This window comes from Syngnathus typhle, linkage group LG8 (assembly GCF_033458585.1).
Source record: "Syngnathus typhle isolate RoL2023-S1 ecotype Sweden linkage group LG8, RoL_Styp_1.0, whole genome shotgun sequence".
Classification (NCBI taxonomy): domain Eukaryota; kingdom Metazoa; phylum Chordata; class Actinopteri; order Syngnathiformes; family Syngnathidae; genus Syngnathus; species Syngnathus typhle.
Genome location: NC_083745.1, coordinates 6,015,100 through 6,036,032, shown reverse-complemented (window position 1 = coordinate 6,036,032; position 20,933 = coordinate 6,015,100). Strand labels below are relative to the sequence as shown.

Sequence of the window (20,933 nt, the reverse complement as noted above, 5' to 3'; positions counted from 1 at the left end):
AGTATCCCTATTAAGTTCTTCCTATCTTTATAGCTATAGGGTTAGAGGTCAAATTTAGTTCACACCTTAATAAGTAGTTTCATACCTGATTTTGTCACCTGAAAGATAATCATTTTAGTAAACACATTAGGCGATTTATTTATTTGAAATATATCTTATGGCTTGATAAATCAATTCTCTCTCTAATACTGTATAAAATGGTAGCCGAATGGATGTGTGACAAATTGGGTGCTGAAATATCCGATGATGATGAACGCAGCAGAGATGCTGTCGCTTTGGATGAGTGATGTCCATTCCAGTTCTTTTAGGTGAACAGAATCTTTAGAATCGGTTCACTCAAAAGATTCGTTCAAACGATTCGTTCCATGAATCCCCCCCCCCCCCCCCCCACACACACACAATGATACGTTTATTTTTTATTTTTTATATCCAGTGAAAACAACCCGTACACATCAAACAATACAACTAAGTTACGTCATTTTCTTCTTCGTTTTGTTTTATGGCGAGGTGGCACCAGCTTCAATGGGCATTTCCGACACCTACTGGTTGAAGTCATATGAACTGAATAAAGAACGAATCACTGTAAGAAGTGATTCGTTCACGCTCGTTCACTGAAAGGATCCGTTCATTTGAACGGATTGTTCACTCACGAGTCAACCCGACTTTGGATCCGTATTACCTTGTTAGCAGGTCGGATGTTAGGAGTACATCGAGTGAGGCTGAGCTTCACTGGCGTGACATAATCATTTCAATATCAAGCTGCTGTCTTTGTCATATTTCACGGCTGCTCACACTAAAGGACAAGCATCCACACTTGAGCAGACATGACGACGCGTTCTGAAAGAGAAAAAGCTCAAAAATTGAATGAGCAGCATCAGGCCATTCTATCGAAACTGCTGAGAGAGGACGACAACAAATACTGTGCCGACTGCGAAGCAAAAGGTAAAGTGTGCATGTTAGAAAACAAATGCATGTGCAAAAATGTCAAATTGTCATGTGTGTTTGGTTGCATGATAACACTCTACCAAAGCCGGGGGCAGCAACACAATACGTTTAGAAGGGAGTCCTAAGTGCAGCTGTATGCTTGTGTTTCTTCTTCTAAGCAGTGAACATCGATATGACAATAGAATTAATTTGCACATCAACGATTGTTTAACGTGATGTCATAACCAGAACAGTAACTAACTATTGGCAGATCGTTTTTTTTTTAAATGGCAAATTTCCAAGCTGTACATATACACAACATCTTTTAATACTCGTTATCCGCTAAGTATTTTAAAAGTAAAAGCATAGAGCGCCTGTAGTGTAACGTATAGAAACTACTGGTTCGGAAGGGTTAGTACTGGGTAAACTAAAATACGACTTAGCATTTAGTGTTTCTGTATATTGATTGAGATTCGACACATTGATTTTAATACGTAGTATACCTGGTTGAAATATCGGTTTATTTTGAAATATAAAGTTTCATTACTTCCGCTTTGTTAAAATGCCATCAACTTGACGGGGTTGGGCGATGATGTATCGATGTCACGTCCTTGGCTGCTTTATTTATGAGCGGAAAAACGTTCTTTTGCGAAATTATGCTGTCCTGTCATGCAGCAAGATCTTGAGCGAATCAAAATAATAGGAGGCAAAAACACCGAGCATAATTATTTTTGTGAATGATAAGCAGATTGAGAACATGTAATTTATGTACAATATAATATTGTTACATGTTTTTGAAAACATCAGCTGTGCACATTTTGCAAGCATCCTCTTTATGATATTATTATTATTATTTATCAAAAACACAAACAGCACATTAAACAATCCGTTTGTAGGATTTTGCAGAAGAACGTCTTGCAACATTGGTAACAATTTAAGGAGTTTGCCAATTCACATGATCGAAGCTCAATGCATTGTTGATATTGTCTGGTTAATATTATCGATACATAGGAATGGAGGATATCTCAAGGCATGACAGTAATCTCCCATGAGCAAGCACTATTCGCGGTACCTTATTTTGCCTTATTTAGTGAATGTCTTATCATGGACACATGGCAGAGTTCAACAATTCAGTATTTTGTTGATTGATTGATTTGTTGATGCATCAAATAATACTGAAGAATGGTCTCCTTTTAAGTGTAGATGATTGTCAGATCTTTTGGAAGTGGAAACGCATCCAGCAATTTAGGACTAGATAAAAACACCTTGTATGTAAGCCAGCATTGAGTTACTGTCTGTAATGCAGTAAATTGAATTGATCCATGTTAGTTTGAGTCACATGGCCCGCTGGTCAGCATTCTGGTTTCATCCAAAGTGTGGCATCGTGTTACCGAATGAGGCTTTGCTTTTACCATTATTGATTTTTGATTATTGATTTTTGTCTTTCTGCTGTTGTGTTTTGCTTTTATGCATTTTATAAGAACAATTGTGAATTTAAATCCTTACTGAGAGACGTAATGTCTAACAAAGCGTGCCAGCAAACCCTGTTACACACTGCAAAGGATTATCTGGTCAGTCAGACCTCTTAACGTCATTTGTTTGGACCTAGTGAGAGGGAATTACACTAAAAGACCAGCAGAGGGCAGCATATCCTTTACATCCATCAAGACAGTGGCGTAGGCGTCATTAACAGCACACAATGCGTGACATGGAAAATTAGCCGATCTTATTTTTGTTTTGAAATACGGCTAAGTTCACAAGATGTATTTTTTTTCTGCTATTTACGAAGCACAATGGCATTGAAAAATGTAATCGCAAAATATTGTGTGTGGTTAATTGTTGCTTATAAAAACAACTTCTACATGAGTGTATTTAATTGTAATTGTTCACTGATTATACAATTGAATTAAATCACAGCGGGCTTCTTGCAAATGTATTAACTGGAGGACAACAAATATTTTAGGCTTCAATAAACTGCAGGTTTAGTTGTTTTGTTGACGCAGCTCTGTTGTAATGAGGATGACTCATCCATCACTCGGCTTGAAATGTATGAGAGTGCTGAAAATGTTTTGCTCTTGAATTGTTTATTTGGCAAATCTAAACGGATATATGATTTTATGAATTTTCCTTGCACTCCATATGGGAGGTCACCAAAATAAAGACTCTGTTATCTGAATATGTTGGCCTTAGAGAATTGCCGTTCCCACTTTTGTCTTAAAGGTTTTGAGTTTTGTTCTTGGCTCTGACTAATCTTATATTGTGGAGGTTACATGATCTCCCATGTTTGTAACATGCACGTTCCCATGTTAACATGTAGTTAATTGAAGACTCTAATTAGCTGTAATTGTGTGTGAATCATTATCTGTCTGTATTAGTCCTGTGATTGACTAGCGGCCAATCCAAACTCTAACCAGCCCAAAGTCATCTGAGATGGATTTCAGATTACCCGTGACAGATAAGCGGCTAAAAACAACATGATGGATGTAATCCAATGATTATCTCATAGAATTGCCATAAAAAATTGTGACAGAGACAGCTACTCGTATGTATACAGTACAATGTCATGTAAAATTGAATGACGATAATTAAAAAACAGCAAATCTGTTAACACAAAAATTACCATCCAAATGAAATCACGAGCTGCGCTCTGAACTCCGAACTCTTGGCAGGGTTGTCCGATGGACAACTTTGGAGCGAAAAAAAAAAGGTGCTGTTCCAATCTTGGCTTCTTTTGTTAAGCATCACAAGGTATATGTTTAAATGTGCTTGTTGGCAGTATATTCCATCCAACACTTCTAGATTCTGATTGGTTGCTTCAGAAAAGTGTCATAGCTCATTACAAACACGGACGGGGCTTTAATTTCATGCTCTGCTGGCTGACCTTCCTCCTCCGGGTTGTAGTAGAGTTCCACTCTCCCTCATCAAGGCTCCAGGGTGTGTTTGTTTGTGCTTCTCTCAGTTCTGATGACTTGTTTTGTGATGGCGTGTGTGCCTTTACTCAGTGTTTTGATGTGACTGCCAATACACGTGTCTCCCATGTGCATTTTCTGTACGCTCAAATATGGTTTTACCGTCAGCGGGCATGTATGCCCTCGTTGTGTCACTCTTCATGATTCGCACAAATTTACCTGCATGAAAGTGTGAGGAGTATGAACAGAGTTGTGAAGAATCAGGTCAGAATTGAACCAGTTCACGAGGGGGAAGATATTTTAAAAGTACAGCAGTGTTGAGGTCTTGCTGTTATTTTTTATCTTCTAAAATGTCTCATGTACTCATCGTCGTCTGTGCCTGGGGACGGCCACTTTACTGCAGATGTCCAAAGTGTCAAAGCTGATAAATGCACCCATCTCACCAATACCAGGAATTTTGACTTTTGTACCGTCTGTAATCATCTGAGCATTTTTACTGGAACTCGGGACTCTTGTCAATTCTTGTTTATTTCATGAGACATGGCTGACAAGCAAAAGACATTGGGTGTAGTGCTGAATTGATACTTTCTACTCTTTTTTTCTGAGAATCAGGATGGACTTATTTCCAATATGTTTGGAAATTCATAAAACTGTGTGACACTTTTGTACTAGGAAAAAAAAGTGTCATTTTCAGGCTCTTCTTCAGCAATTTTAGGAAGGAGTGACATCCTATATTTTTATTTTTGCTACTGCGCTCCATCTGATGATTTGCTGTTTTGATTGGACTGTCGCACACTTTGGAGATAATTTTAAAGAGCCCTATGAGTGCGCCACAGAGATAATTTCATGCATGTGGAATCTTTTGTGACGCCAACAGATAGGGTCCTGCTTACGGGGGCTCAGCTTGTTGATTTAGGCTTAACACTCAGTCATCCCTGCTTTAATGCCCCTTTAGGCCGTCAAGCGTATTAGTGCCACTGAATTAACACTCAGATGCTCTTACCCGAGACCGGCAAGCTCTGCGGTCCATTCTGCCCCCATCCAGCAGTGTCCCGCCGTACCAATATTTTGTATCCTGGATCTATAAAAGTCACTTCAATTTGTCAGGCATGGAGATATAATCTGATTGCCCTGGATGCAGCGCTGAGCGTCTTCAGCCGCCAGCCCGTTCGAATCATTGAACTGCCGAATACTATTAGTGCTGATACATAATTATTGGAGTGGTAAGATTTCCTTAGCATATTTGCAAATGAGGGAAGTGCTGAGGATAATTTAGCAGGCTGGAGCAGGTCTCCAGTTCTGACATTCATATTTGGGATGACAGGGGGGATTCAAGCACCCTGCTGCTCTGCGAAATGGATGTGCTACTTCCCCTGTAGATTCCATCATTACATTACACTAAAGTACAAAATAAAAGGAGAGGAACCCGGTTCCATCTTAAATCAAATATAAAAGTAATAATTCACTTTAACATGGCTAAATGTGGCTCTGTTAAATGGTAGTTGTCTTGATTCACATTTTACAACTAGAGGGAGAAAACTTCAGCCTCTTTTTCTTCTTATTTGTTGAAATGCCCTAATTCACTCCTTGTAGTCCAGTGTGCAAATGCTCTTCCTAAAAGGTGAAAACACAATAAAGCAATTTTATTAGCCAACATTAGTTGTAGCTTTTATAGATCGGCAAGTGTTTTTATGCACTATGCTCTTTATTGAATTTTTCCTTTTCTTTTTTTCTTCCACTGACTCATCATTATCTTTCTCTTAGAACAATTCACCAACTTTTATTCAAAGACAACAAAAACAAAAGTAGAAAGCTGTGGCGCTGGAGATTGAGCTTTAAAGCAATCATCATTTTTTTCTTTCTCTTCCAGGCCCTCGGTGGGCCTCATGGAACCTTGGGGTGTTCATGTGCATCCGCTGTGCTGGCATCCACCGCAACCTGGGTGTCCACATCTCCAGAGTCAAATCTGTCAATCTAGATCAGTGGACCCCAGAGCAGATGCAGGTACACACCCAAACACACACATGCACGAGCGCACAAGTTACGCGGTTGACACAGTAAATTTCTGTCCATTATCTTTATTTAATAGTGAAGCTTATAGAGCAAAGACAAACCCATCTTTGATTTTTCAAACACAAATTAATGGTGAATGTTGAGCTAATGTGTGCATAGTGTCAAATGTATACATTTTAATGTCACACTGAGGTGACTGTTAACGTCAAAATGAAAGAAGCTTGTGTGTATAACCAGCACATTCCTTTAATTTAATCACACAACGGCCAAGGGCTGTGCATATATTGCTGAAGGTCACTTCATTTATTCATTGTGATTAATACATCCAATTGTTTTGCTTAGCAATTGTGTTCGTGTATCTGTGAGTGTGTGTGTGTGTGTGCGCATGATCCCTAACTATCTGCTGGGTCAATGGAGAATGTCACTCTCTGAATAGTAATTCTGCTCTCAGTGACTAATTAATTGTGGATTGCTGAGTATTCTGACACGTTTCGACTTCAGCTTTCATCACGTATTTTTTCCCATTTTGGCCTTGATATATGGGGCCCAATGTGTACACCTGTCTAATTTAATAATAAAATAAAATAAAATTTAATATTAATAATAATATTAATAATAATATTATTAATAATAATAATATATGATAGATATACTATAATACTAATATATACCATCATAATATTAATAAAAAAGATGTTGTTTTCTCCCCTCTTAGAGTATGGTGGACATGGGTAACGGTCGGGCCAAGCAGCTGTATGAAGCCCACCTTCCAGAGAACTTCTGTCGGCCACAGACTGACCAGTATCCTCCTCATGCTTGCACATTCTGCCATTTCCAGTCAGTTATTCTGCATACAGATCTTGTCCTTTTAGCAACCTCTACACATCAGAATAAAAAGTCTCTAATGTTGAGGCATTAATGCACTGCTAGCTCAGACTGTGTAGAACAGTCTTACAAGTTTGCCCTTTTCCGCTTTACAAGAAGAGACATTTGTGTGGTTAACAGAGCAGCAAATCTTTATATTTCCATCAGCAGGCTGAAATAAATAATTACACAGTTGGAAATGGCGTTCTAATAATGTATCTTTTATCTGGCAGCTTGCTGCGTGGGCTCATCATTCTTCACAGAACAGATATGCCATGTATATTACGAGCGGTAAGCTCACAGAAGGAGTTAGATGTTACCATGGGGGCTCTTTGTCGGAATGTCTCGCTGCTACCAAGGTGTGGTGAGCGGCCTGAGGAGCTCACTTCTACTATTTGCAGATGACACGGTCCTGCTGTGACCTTGAGAGTTTGCTCCCATGTTTCACTGATGACTGTTTAGCCGCCGGGATGAGAATCCACCCATCCAAATCTGAGGCCAGGGTTGACGGAAAAGGCTCGCCCGAGCCCTCCAGTAGAGGAGTGAGTCAATCATGGCCGAGTCATGTTCATGAGGGGCGGAAAGTCGAAGTGTGAGATTGATGGTGTGTGCAATGAAAGTGGAGCTTAAAGGGGAAGTTCGGAATTTAATGGCCAAGCTGTGGGGTGCTGACCGAAAGGACAAGGTCACGGAAACAAGCTGCAGAAATTGCTTTCCTCTGCAGGGTGTCTGGGCTCACCCTTGGAGATACGCTGAGAGAATTTGCTCATCCTGGAGGATCTGCGGATGTGCTTACGCTTGCAATTTGTTTCTCAGGTCTGGACCCTAGCAGAAAAATCCGGATTCACAATGGCATTGTGAAAAGTTGTCCATTGAAAATTGTTTGGATAAAGTCTTTGTTACCTTTAACAGCACTTGGAACGTATGACGTGATGAAAGCCAAACTGTGTGGCAGTGCTGGCTGCTAGTTTATACTGGTTGGCTTTGGGTTTGTATTGATCGACTCTCAGGTGTACTGTCTGGCTCGTGACACTTCAAACACTTGTCGTTTTCCCACTGCCCATTCCAACATTGCTCCATGTCTGTGCAGCATGTGTATTTCAGGAGGACTCGACCATTTGTTTTTTGAAATAGACTGACATCTACTATATTTTTAATCCCATGATGCACCAAGGTTTGAACGGTAACATTTGAGCTTACTCATTTGAACCACCCTATTAATGTAATTGCATCACAGTTCATTTTAAGTGATCAAACCTGTCAAGTGTTAGCACAACCTCAGAGCAGAGCTGCTACTCCACATCAAGAGGTGCTTATTGAAGTCATTTAAGCATCTGGCACACCTTTGGGCATATACTCCTATGTGCTAATAAGTCCTAAAACTGCTCCCTTTTTTGGGCTGCATAAAAATGTACGTCAAAAATTCTTAGCATGTTAAATTGAAATATTTGTTTTAAAATCTGATGTAAAATATTAGGTATGATGCAAACAAGGAGCTGATACAAAGGGTGACATTTAGCTGAAGTTCACTCTGGTGTGCAGAGGGCAGCCACACGTTCGTTTCATATGACCAAATAGATGTTTTTGATCCCTCCAGCAATTTACATGGCAACAAAGCCAAGGGCGCTCTTGGCATGGAATATGCTGAGGAGCACTTCAGCGGTTATGCACAGTGCCAGAGGAAAATAAATCAATTGTAAATCCAGTCCTTCTTTTCCTTGGAAAACAATAACTCCATGCCAGTGGCTTTAACCTTCACAAACTCACTGGAGAGGATCAGAACTAAGGAGATTCATTTTGTGGGGAGTTGTGACCAAATTTCCGTCACAATGCTCAGTTACTAACCTAGTTAAAGTGGTAGAAAATTTGAGGTCATTATTCAATGTTGAATTTCATTTTCAATTATTGATTGTATACAACTAAGCAGTCCTGAACCGAAATTGTCAGGGCTGTGGAGATTTTCATCCGTGACAAATATGAGAGGAAAAAATACTACGACGAGGCTCTGGCTACAACCCTGGTGAGTATCGCAAATCTTATTTGTTGTAATTGTTGACACATCTGCTGATCCAGCTGCCAGGAAGAGAGCACACTAACTTCAAATATGATTCCTACACACATGTAGATTTCTTTAATTCCAAATGAGTCGGCCACAGCTTCCTTCTCATCCTATTTGATCTCTGAACGTGATTTCCTCATGCTGTTTCTTCTGTTTTGTTCCTTTCATTCCTCACTTGTTTGATATCTCGCATTTTGCATCCCTCTCATTTTTCTTTGCTTTTCTGTTGAGCACTCCCAGCAGTCAGACTGTGATCTCGGATCTGTTTCTGCCACCCACTTATATGCCTGTCTTTTATATGCAAATTAATTATTAAAAACAAGTGATTATCACTTTATGCACTAGGGTGTGGATGGAGAAAAACAGAGGAGAGGCAGCCATTAACCCACAGCCATTTTTGGGTGTAGGCATAGAGATTTCTTTCTTAAGTGAAATCATTTCAGCGTCGACATGCTCATGCTTCTGAATTTGTTGGCAGTACCCAGACTTGTATTCTCTTTTAACTTAACTCTGGATATTGTATATAAGGAAGAAAGGAAAAACTTAATTTGTTATCACAGATTTTAAACGACAATAGAACAATATATATATATATATATATTTCTTGTTGTGTTTCTTCCTGCAACCTCAATTATGTGATCATCCAGATTTTTCTTCTCACAGAAGTCAGGTGAAGGTGCTCCTCACTCCAACTCATCATCCTCCCAGGCTGTCAGAAGCAAATACGAGGTAGACTTTGTTCTTTGTGCAACCTCTGGCAATCTGTTATAATAATAACAACAACAGTATTGTTGTCTTGTGATTACACTGTATTGTGTACAGGCTGCCATTTTATTTGGCATCATAGCAAAAAGCAAAATGAAGAGTTCAGTATAAAAGGCCTTGAAAGGTTGTTGAAAAATAGGGATACTGATAGTAACTTCATGAAACCCCGCTATGGAAGAAGTATGGTCGACCTGTGACAGATGCTGTTGTGTGCACTGGATAAAAGTACATCATTTAAAATGAGAATTGGACGTCACAAAATGTGGATTGATAGGAATTTTGGCTTCCTCTACAGAAGGAACGTGAAAAGAAGAATGATGAGAAGAAAAAAGAGAAGGACTCTGATCGAAACAACGTGAAGGTACTATTTATTAGTGGTGGATTATTACATTCAAATCGAGAAGTTAGACATTTTTTTTATTTTTAGAAACTTCACCTCACTCAGCTTCATTATTGTGCCTATTTTGTTATAACAAGGAATCAATTTGTTTTTGAAAATCAACATCCAATTCTTTATTGTAAGAATGGGCTTGATTTGTTTGTTCAAATAACAAATGTGCATCACACAGTTGAATTCAGTTAATGGAAATTGTCACACAGTCAGTCAATCTGGAAGTAAATCAAGAGGTACAGAAAATAATGCGAATACTTTTTATAAACTGCAATTTATTTTTCAAGGGTAGCAGAAAAATATTTAAATATGTGTTATTTGTGTGTTGGCACGCTATTTTCTCTGCATGACGTGCGTGCGACAACAGCGAGGATGAGAGTTTGTGTGTTCATTCTGCCGCTTTGCTGCAGAGACCACATTCTCGAGGGAGTCGACTCGTAAACACTGTCATACAGAGAGGCTTTGCTTTACCTCTGTGATCATTTGTAAGTCATATGCAGGGTGCAGCCATGCAACATTTCTGCTTATAGAAGCTCCTGTCATTTAGACGGTGAATCTCCGGCGTCCACTATCGTTTTCCGATGCAAATTATTTGCCCCGTTGCTCAAAATGTTCTTCTGCAATATATATATATATTTTTTTGTTTGTCGTTGTTGCCACGATACAATCTTGCCATCTTCCCCCCATTCTTCATCGTGCATACATCTTAGAGTTGCTCTTAAATATCTCCAGTGGGGTTTCTGCACATGCATTTTCAATTTCTAGCTGTGTCGTCAGTTTCCTGCGGCAACATCCTTGAGGGTACCTATGGGGACATGACAATTGAAAATGCATGTGCAGCAATCCCATTGGACACTTTAGCCAACGTTGCCCAACACAGTAGTTTGCCGAACACATGAATGTCTGGAATGTAATGGCCACAATTTTGAGCACCTCTTGTTGTAGTAGAGGTCAAAGGTAACTTGTATTAATCTCCTGATGTCTGAATAAATTTGTGTACATTGAATAAATATGTTTGACATAGATTTAACACCGAATGCCCTTCCTGATGCATCCCACTTCATTTTATTTGGGTTTGCACGTTTGACTAAGTGTGTTCTGGGGGCGACAAATCCGTACGCCTTAACGTCCAATGAACACAATCCCAAAGACCCTAAACTAGATTTGACCCGGCACTAAAATGAAAATCCGTTTGGTTTTACTTACCTCATCTTTGCCAGGTCTTTAAATTTGTTTGATAATCTTAAACATAAAATGGATGTTAAAAACAAAAATGTAGTCGAGGGGAAATACTTTTTTTATGGGACATAGATCCATACATGTGTATAACTCCAACAGTATTGTTTTTTCCTTACAGCCTATAAGAAGTGTGTTTCTGGGTCATGGACATATTTCTAGGGTTTGATAAGCAACAAGGAACAAGGGTGAAATAAGCTCTCACTTATTTGGGTGCTGCTGCTGCATACTGAGTGACTGTTAACATAGTATCTTCACGTGTGGCGTTGCATGATCAGATACTACACAGTGTAGAAATGTAGGCTGTGTGGCAACCTAGCTACTGTCTAGTAGACTTCATTTTATTTGTGTTGATCAAGCAGTGCTTTTGATGAGCTCCTTTGTGCCTTAAACTGTAAATAAGCGCAAAAGCAAATTATCGGCTTATTATTGTCGATCAGAAAAAACATGGAGTTTTTGGTGATGACGTTAATCCGTACGGGCCCCTGGTTGCATTCATGACGACAGCTTCAGTTTAAGACCCTGGGCTTTAACAATCTCAATGGCATGCTCTCCCACATCACAGCAGGGGGGATCCTTCCTGCTGGGGGGAGGGCGCATATGTTTATTTATACGTGTGTCTGTGTTGTGCATTTGTGTCTTTTCTTGGAGGCAGGCTTGGCTCTCCTCCTTCAGCAGGACAAATCCATTTTATTGATTAGCCTCATTGTGGCTATGCTATCGATCCGCCCCTGACTGCTAGACCTTAAAGAGCACTGCCGGCGGGAGGGTGAGGGTGATGCTAGGACTCGCAGATTGGCGTTTGCCTGCATCCTCCATTTATCATCACTGACAATTCAGAAATGTGCTTGACTATTTTTTTCCGACTGCACTTGTCCAATCATGCCTTTACATACACCTCAAACTCAGTCTCGACAAGCGCCTTCCACCGAGCGGAGAAACGTCTTGTTCTCGTTGATAATTTATTCATGATCTCAAAGAAGACAACAACATGTTAGCAGCCTAATGGGATGACAGTGATTTTGTGTCTGTAAAAAGCGCTACAAACAAAAAGAGGAGACAAAGAAGGAAGGATCATGACAGAGATAGGTGGGACAAATGAAGGAGGAGAGATGGTGCCGAATCAAAGCAAGAGAGGAGCGAGTGAAAGCAAAGATTATTCATCCCACCGAGCTTCTTTGAGGAGACACCCCTGAGTTTGCTGGTTATTTTGAATTCAGCACATTTCAAATGATTTGACATTGTATGACGACCCCTATGGTTCCCTACTGCAATTTCTCCCAAACACAAAAGCTTTCATCACTTAGCCGGTACGGTGGAGCATGCGGTGAGAGCAGCTGGCGCTCAGCAAGGTGTTTCTCCTTTTGATTTTGGGCTTTGACTTTTCTCTCTCACAACACCGAGCATCGAGTTTGCCACCGGTAGACGTGGGCAGTGAGTGATGATGTAGGCTGAAGACATGACCACACACTGCACGTGAGCAGCTGAGTAAGCGGCCATGGCGAATGGCGCAATCCAGCACCCATTTTTCCTTGACTTCATCTAATCATCTTTTGTCATTCTTTCCTTCCCTCTGTCACCATCTCCACCAGCTATCGATCTTCTTTCACAATGTCTTGCTTGTCATCCTCATTGTTTAGATCCTCCCACCTCCAATGCCATTCTCCCTCCCTCCATCTTTTATCACTCTCACTTCACAAGCAACATTCTTCTCCCATAACACCTTTTGTCTTCTTATACCTTGCCCTATTACGATGTTCGCCTTTCAGCATTTTCTCAAAGCTCAAGCTCCGCTGTAGCTGTCTGATTTAAGTACTGACTCATCATAGCCAGTGGCAGTTTTATTATTGTCTTTCATGTTGTTAGTACGCCAGCTGTCAGCAAACAAAGATGATCCACCCTCTGTAGATGGTCGTCACGGCACTGTTGCTGTCACCACTGCAAGCCCTATAAATATGATCTAAAACCTATTATCAATTCTGTCATTTCAATAAAATGAGGCCACGTACAGTGCACAGTGCACATGGCAATTATTCTTATCATTCAATCAAATGTGGTGCAATACACGACCTATGTCAAAAATCCCACTTTTACAAAATGATATTGCAAACGTTTGACCGTGTAAGGGAGATTAACATTTGATATAGTGTTGTATTGTATTTTGCACCATTCAAATGATTGTTTCAAAAAAGAAAATAAAGGGAGTGTTTTTGCAGGGCATTCATACAAAAAATGAATACTATATACTAAATGAATGGAATGCTCTAAAACACCAATATTTGGAATTTGCTAATCTTATTGTTAGTATATGTTTATAGCCTACAAGACCGCTTCATTCGTGCAACCACACACTCATTTGAATCATGATCCCGAATGCTCCGTTAATTGCAGTCTGCACGATACGGCACAAATCCGTCACTCCAAGGAGTTGATATATTCACACGAGCATTTATATTTAGCAGCAGTTTACTACACTACAGTGCCTCGCTGAACTGCCCATGAAAAGACATACAATGTCATAAGCCTCCTTTCACAGCCATTAAGATTGTGCAATATTGCTGTTAATGGAGTGTGGTAGCGTTCCCGCTTAATGGATTATACAGCAGTTCTAAAACCTGGGGAAATGTCCACCTAGCATGACAATAATGCATTTTCCCAAAATTTCAAGAGCATCCTACCTTAAACGATAGACGGGGATTATTTGCTCATTTGCATGCCCTTACAGAAATGTGGACAATGTGGACTTATTCATCTGCTACAGTCTCTGTTTCATGTCCCTCCAATGTCCTCATTTTCCCTCACTCTCACTCTCTTATTTGTCCTCTGTTTCCTGCCCCTTTTGTATTCATCCATCCTTGCCCACTCACTGCTAGTCAATTGGCAACCCCCATCTCCCGCTTCTTTCCTTTTTTTGTGATTTGTTTTTCTCCACCCCGCTCATTGTTGTTTGCTCTGATTTCCTACGACAATCAGACCTTTGTTTATAATTCTCCTTGTACTGTACACACCAAGGAGGTTACTCATTTGTGCTGCGGTGCGCAAACAATCCGCATGCAGCTGGTCGCGAAAAAACAATGATCATCATTGTTTGTGCATTTACTGCACTGTCATTTTGAAATAATCTTTGAATTAAGAAATTAAGACTTGTTTTTTAAAAAATCTGATTAGTCGATTAATTGACAGATTAATTTTTTATCAAAATAATCGTTATTTGCAGCACTAAAGTTAGATTATAATCAGGCTAGAAAACTAGAGTCAAAATGATTTAATAAACATGTCTGGAAGGTGGAGAGCAGGTTGTTGGCAGTAGGACATTGTGCTCTTTGAATATCATAATGAAAAGCAAACAATTGGTTATTTTTCATTAAAATTTCCATACCATTTTGGCCTCTTTCCCTATTGAAGCTGGTTATCCGCTACAGGGGCTGTCAGGCACCTACGAATTCTAAAGGTCAATTTCCGGCGTGCACGCTGCTATTTTCCTTTTGGCTAGTGGTTTCCTCTGTAATGTAATGTGCTTTTGTGTGTGAGCATGATGCTCCTGTCCATCAATATTTTTGACTATTTTCTCTGCTTAGGATACATATAGTTGGTTTTCTCAGTTTGTTAGTTCATTTTTTTTTGTGATCAACAAACTACATTGTATATTTATATGTAGATTATACATTATGGCAAATGAAAAATGATCTTGTATTACTGCCAAGATGCATGCAACAAAACTCAATACAGCTCTGCTTATTGTGTGAAGGCATCATCGCCCAATCTAGTCAAATTTCACTTTTCCAAGATACTATGTCCACTTTAATATGAAATTTTGTTTGATACAGATTTTGCATTAGATAAAAATACAACTAATATTTAATTCTAACTCATGATAATGTATTGCAATGGCTGGATTAAGCCTTGTTTTTTAATATCCATATCCTAGACAACATCTGTTCATTTACTAAGTTCACAGGAGAAAAAACATTAAGCCTTGGCAGATGCTCTGCACTTTTTGAGAGCTCCTCATTATATTATTGTTTTAAAGTACCATCTCATACTTTTTGGAATGGTGATTGGGATGCCATGTGGTCCAGTTTCCCGTGCCTTATAAATATTTAAAACCATATTACCATACCCCCCTGCTAATCATTCCAGACTATCTCTGGTTTATTTCTATGCTGGCTGGCTGACGATGAAGCAAAACTAAAATAAAAAACAAATGTAATACGTTATTTGAAAATATCATTTGAAACTCCTGTCCTGTCGTGCACGTCAGGCAAACCTAAAAACACCAAAGCCCGTTAAGTGTGACAGATGCACGTTTGTCTCGGTGTGGATGTTACAACAATCAGATGTGACAGACGGCATTTCAGGGATTGCTTTTCTCCCCTAAGCTGGCGTGCCGTACCTCACCATCAAATGAGACTCTATTCACATGTTCAGGTGAAGCGCTATCGATTTCTCCCTTCCATTTCAATTCCTTTTTTACCACTTGGAAGAGAAATGATCCTGACAGCCTCTCGCACTTCCTTAATAACTTTCTCCTGGTGACATTGCTTAGTGACACCCCAGATAATTAATTGCTAGAGGTTTCTCCCTCAAAAACTCTTTCTGGGCCAGGAAAACTCAACACGTTTCATTAACGAGACAGCGTGGTGTTCTCAAATCTGGACAGAATTGCAGCTCAATCTATTCAAATTATAGCAGGAAATTGAACTTTGTGTGAATAGATTTTCATGTTTCTTCTTTTATAGTGTTTTCAAAGGTATTGAATGTTGGGTCGGGCTATTTGAGTTAATTCTGAATGAATGTGAGCCAAGTATTTTCTGCAGTCAGCCAGGTGGCCTCCTGTTGTGATTCAGGCCAGCACTTTTCATGTGCTTCTGCAGTTGTCGCACCCAATTCACAGCCAATGCATTACTGATTAGGCGTAGCCACTGTAATTGTTTTCATTGCCTGGAATTGGGAAGGTATTGAATTTAATGTGACCCATCGATCTTTAGTTGGAGGGGAAATTGGGTTTGTTAGCTGTAGAGCTCTTACATCCCATGAAAGTCGCCCTTGTTAGACTGTTTCTCTCAGATATCTGCATCAATATATTACCCATTTATTTATTTATTTTTTTAATCTTATTTTTCTACTTTTCACCTGTTTTTTTTTTTTTTGCAGTCAGAGTCCAGAGCCAGTCCCAAGAAAAGTCCAGATGCGTCTGTGGACCTTTTGAGCCTGGGTAAGACCTGAAAAACACTCGCAAGAACATTTCCAAATCATTGTGCGTTTCTGCTTACTGTGTCAGATAGTATGCAAATTGCACCCGACAGGACAAAAAAGGTAATTATACTTCTTGAGTAATGTTGCTGTCATTTGTAATTGATTAATGCCGGCCCATTAATGAACAGTTGAATGCAGTCAGGATACACGAGTCATATATAGAGAGAGCTTGTATTAAATGTTCAGAACTTATCTATGAAGACTGAATATGCTACACTGTACACTGCTGTCTTGTATGGATGTGAAAAGGCACACTAAAGTAATGCAACCAATATTGAAAAACGTAGCAGGACACCTGACTATTACATGTAACAGTAAAAGCATGTGAAATAGTGTGTGGGTGATACTGGATGATTAAAAAAAGCACATCTTGCACCATTGGTTTGTTTCCATGGAGAAATTGAGAGTGGTCTACAGACGCAACCCCATTTCATTGCAAATATGGCACAGGTAATGATGATGATGGACCCTTTTCTCCTTGCTGGTCATCTCCATAATGGAATCGTGCCACTTATAAGTGTGGATACAAATCTGAATATGATTTGAATGTCTGTCTAAGCTGCAAAGTAAACAGACAGGTTGGTTATATATATATATATATGGACCTGTTTTTACAAAACATTGAGGGAGGTGAGAATGAATCAATGCCAAATAATCATTTCTCTGGTTTTGATATTATGTACATTTTTTTCATTCTATAAATTACCGACAACATAACTCACAAATTACAAATACTGTGTTGTAGGGCTGCTGGATTATGAAAAAAAAAAATGCAATTATTTTGGTAATAAAATTGGTAATGTGTGTGTGTCCTCTCGTCTCCCTCAGATACTCCAGATGAGCAACGAAAAAGCCCAACAATGAATGATGAAGTGGACATCTTTGGACCAATGGTCTCTAACCCTCTACCCCCCTCCAACATCACGCAACAGGCTAAGGTAATATACACAAATGGCAAATTGGACACATTTACGTACCTGACACATGTTTATATGTGTATAGTATAAATGTCACAGGTATATCTGCAAATACTAAGTATGTCATCAAAAACCCTTTATTCAGTGTTTTTGTTTTGTCTCAGCTTCTTAGTGTGTTTGGTAAAACCAATCAATGTTCAATTGCTGATTACTAAAGAACGGGAATATATATATATATATATATATATATAGAACACTGTATTCTGTGGGACTTGACAGATTGGTCAGAATGTTCTAAAACAGCTGCCAATATTCCCCCCCCCCAAGTGGATGAATGTACTGTGCAACTGTCAGGCTAATCTTTGACTACTTTTACAACTTTGACATCTACTTCTAGAGGTACCCCAGCATTGCTTTGAGATTTTGCAGACGGATTTTGCTTTATGGCTGTGATTATCCAGGTGCATGGGGGGAAAAAAAAAGGGAAGCTATAGCTTGCTGATTCTTGCAGTTATTAACTGGCATCTGGGAGTGCTTGCTTATCTATGAATGTCAATTACTAAATTGTGATTACAGCCTTGTGGGAGGGAGAGGATTTGTGTTTCTTCTTTCTCCCCCTCTCTCCCTTGCCAACATATTTTCTGCGTGTCTTATGCGTGTTTAAGCCTTATCCCAATTTTAGATTGGTTTGTTCATTTGTTCATTTTCTACGGCTTATCTTGTTCTAGGTCATGAGTACTGCAACCTTATTCAACTGAGTTTGTGTGGGCTGGGCTGACGGGCAATTATAGGACACAGGGCAAGTCTTCTATTAATGGATTTAAAGTGTTATTTGTGGTATATTTATGGTGTAAACTCTCAATGTAGTTAGTTATAAAATATTTTAGGGGTTGGGCATCATACTCGTTTTTTCTCCGTCTTAGCACCAGGCCTTGAGGAAATATGGAGGCATTAGTTTTCTACCACAGATGCAACCGTAGCACTAAAAACCTCCTCTGGGAAATTGTCCTTAAAAAAGTAAAATAAAATCAAAAGTCATTGGTAATCTAAAAAAGTCATATAGCGTATTTTCCGACTATTCTCAATTCACGCTTTAAGTTGTGGATTAAGAAATATTTACAGAAATGAGTTCTGAAGGCAGCAGAGCATGAAATCACCAAAATGTCAAACAATGGCCCTAAACAAGGCAATCAGCGATGGATTCAGCCATTAATATTACATTTCGACTGCTGTTAAAAATGTCCTTGGCAAGGCTACACTAATTAAAACCATGAAACCGTAACAGCCACTTTGTAGCTGTGATAAATTGTTAGTGGAGCATTTCTCCTGGTAGTGTCATTGTTTCTCTAGCAGATAAAAGACATACATAAATCTACGCCAAACTGATTTTGAGCCTCAAGACAGTCCAGACTGTTCAATATTTTGTGAGCAGAGTGAACAAGAAGTAAATTGCTCGTTGACCTATTCAGGTGCTCAATTTGAGTTCTTAACAGGATTAAAAGTGTGAAGAAAAATGGAGAAACAGGGATTAGGAAAGAGAGGCACACGCTGTTAATTGCCGAAGAGAGAAGAAATGGAACGGTGCCGACAAGTGAAGTAATGAACGAGTGACTCCTGATTGATTTCCCCCCACCCCCTTTCTGGCCTTTTCTAGTGTACTCCATTCTTTGTTCAGATTTCTCAACACACACCAACAATTTTACTGTGGCTGTAAAAGACACAGATGGTCTGCTGTTTCAAGCAGTGATGGAAAACCATGGAGGAAAAAGGTTGCTCTGTGTGTGTGTGTATACGTGAATGTGTATGTGCGCTTGTGTTTGAATGACGACAGCGAGGACAATGCTGTGAGAGATGCTAATTCACCATACAGCACAGAATTGGTCGGAAAGAATGGAGCCTTGTTGGAGAGGCTTTCGGGCACACAATGTGCTGCTAGGAGCCCCCGACATATCACACGTAATGTGGGTGCTCAAGTCCAAGTGAATTTCTCCTCTTATATATCAGTGTATATCCTATATAGTAAATATACAAAAATAAATATATTGTAATATTTGTCTTCAGTTTTCCTCTTTACTGAAATATTTGGGGTTTATGTCAAACAATGACTCTGTGGCAAGCTCAACAAGTCAAATGTTCTGAAAGGGAAGCGGGCGGGGCAGATTTATCAGGAGGAGCAATTCACATGGCACATCTCACAAATGTTCTCACCAAGGTCCTAATTAACCGTTAGAATCCAAGCTACGCACACCAAACAGTTAGTTGCCATATCTTAATGCAAACTTAATTAAACTTGTCATTCCTCCAAGCAATTTTTATTGCTGAACGTGTTCCAACTACACCAGGCTCCAAGATGAATTTCAGAACAAAATAATTCACAAGTCACGGCTTCCATGCTAAAAATATTATGTCTAGGAAAGAATGAAGCTTAATCTTGGTCGGCCACTGAGATTTGAACGACCCCGACTTGTCTTCCTTTTCCATCAAATGATGTTTACATGTCTTCTAAACCTCTGTACTTTATTTGTTCCTCATCACTCTGGTAATCCTCTCACCATTGCCCTACTTCAACCTCCCTCGTTGCCCCACCCCCCTGCCTCATTTCCCCTCTCTCCACTGGCTTCTCTTCATTTTTTTTGTGCTTCCTCCACCACCCCCACCTTCCTCGCAAGTTTTGTCCCCTTCCAAAAATTTGCTTTCTCCGTATTCTATTTTATCCTCCACCCTTCAACTCTTGGTTTGCCTGTCTGCCCCTCTTTTAGTCAAAGAGAGTCAGCTGAGTGAAGCAGATGAGTGCAGCACTGCCTGCTAAGTAGTTGAGCACAACATACTTTCAAAGTGGGCTGTGTGTGTCTTTTTTCTCAGTGACCAACATTTCTCAGTCTCCTCTTATCGTATCCATGAAGTTGCTTCTGCTTCCCCTTTTGTTTTTATTTTTTTTCGTGCTTCAGATATTCTTGAAACAACAATAATCATGCTAAAACCATGCTCATTGGTTCATGAATTGACAATGACACTTTAAAAAAAAAAAAAAATCTCTTCATGCACTGTTCTGGGAAGATATGCCTTAGATTATCTTCAAATTGGGTCTACGTATCGCACACAATTACGGTCATTCTCCTCAGCACAGGCACGGCTACACTAGCCAGTCAATGTTGTTTTCTCTGGCAGGGGATGAAAATGTGAAAGCCGTATCAGTTTTTTGATGGAGGAATTCCATCCATTTGTCTTCACCCAACAGCCCGATTCCAGTAGAGCAGCTCAGCCATTAGATCCCTCCACCTCTTCATCTTCCTCCTCTACTTCCACCTGTACCACCACAAGGGCAGAGGAGAAAAAGCTCTTATCCAAAGACTCTATACTGTCTCTGTATGCCACCAGCTCAGTGGGTAGTCAGCCACAGAGCCAGCAACAGCCTGCTACTGGCCAAGGTAATATACAAAACATATGCACACACACTCATGCACGCACACATGCGCATACACACTATTGTTGGATAAACCATGACAGTTTCTACAGTTTCATCATACAACAAGCACTATCATTATTTTTGTCCACCATGGTTTCATCCAGAAAGACACTTTCAGAGGATAATCATTATC

At 39.7% G+C, this 20,933-nt stretch overlaps 1 protein-coding gene across 1 annotated transcript in view; it reads left to right on the top strand.

The window, feature by feature from the left end:
• The first annotated feature begins 577 nt into the window (after positions 1-577).
• LOC133158565 (stromal membrane-associated protein 1-like) overlaps positions 578-20,933 on the top strand; it is a 24,711-nt gene continuing 4,355 nt past the window's right edge. Inside the window, exons 1-9 of the mRNA XM_061285837.1 lie at positions 578-942; positions 5,704-5,837; positions 6,562-6,647; positions 8,658-8,730; positions 9,433-9,498; positions 9,830-9,895; positions 16,316-16,376; positions 17,246-17,355; positions 20,573-20,762. Coding sequence (XP_061141821.1) covers positions 825-942; positions 5,704-5,837; positions 6,562-6,647; positions 8,658-8,730; positions 9,433-9,498; positions 9,830-9,895; positions 16,316-16,376; positions 17,246-17,355; positions 20,573-20,762 — 904 coding nt within the window. The 5' untranslated portion in view covers positions 578-824. The remainder of the gene's footprint in view (positions 943-5,703; positions 5,838-6,561; positions 6,648-8,657; positions 8,731-9,432; positions 9,499-9,829; positions 9,896-16,315; positions 16,377-17,245; positions 17,356-20,572; positions 20,763-20,933) is intronic.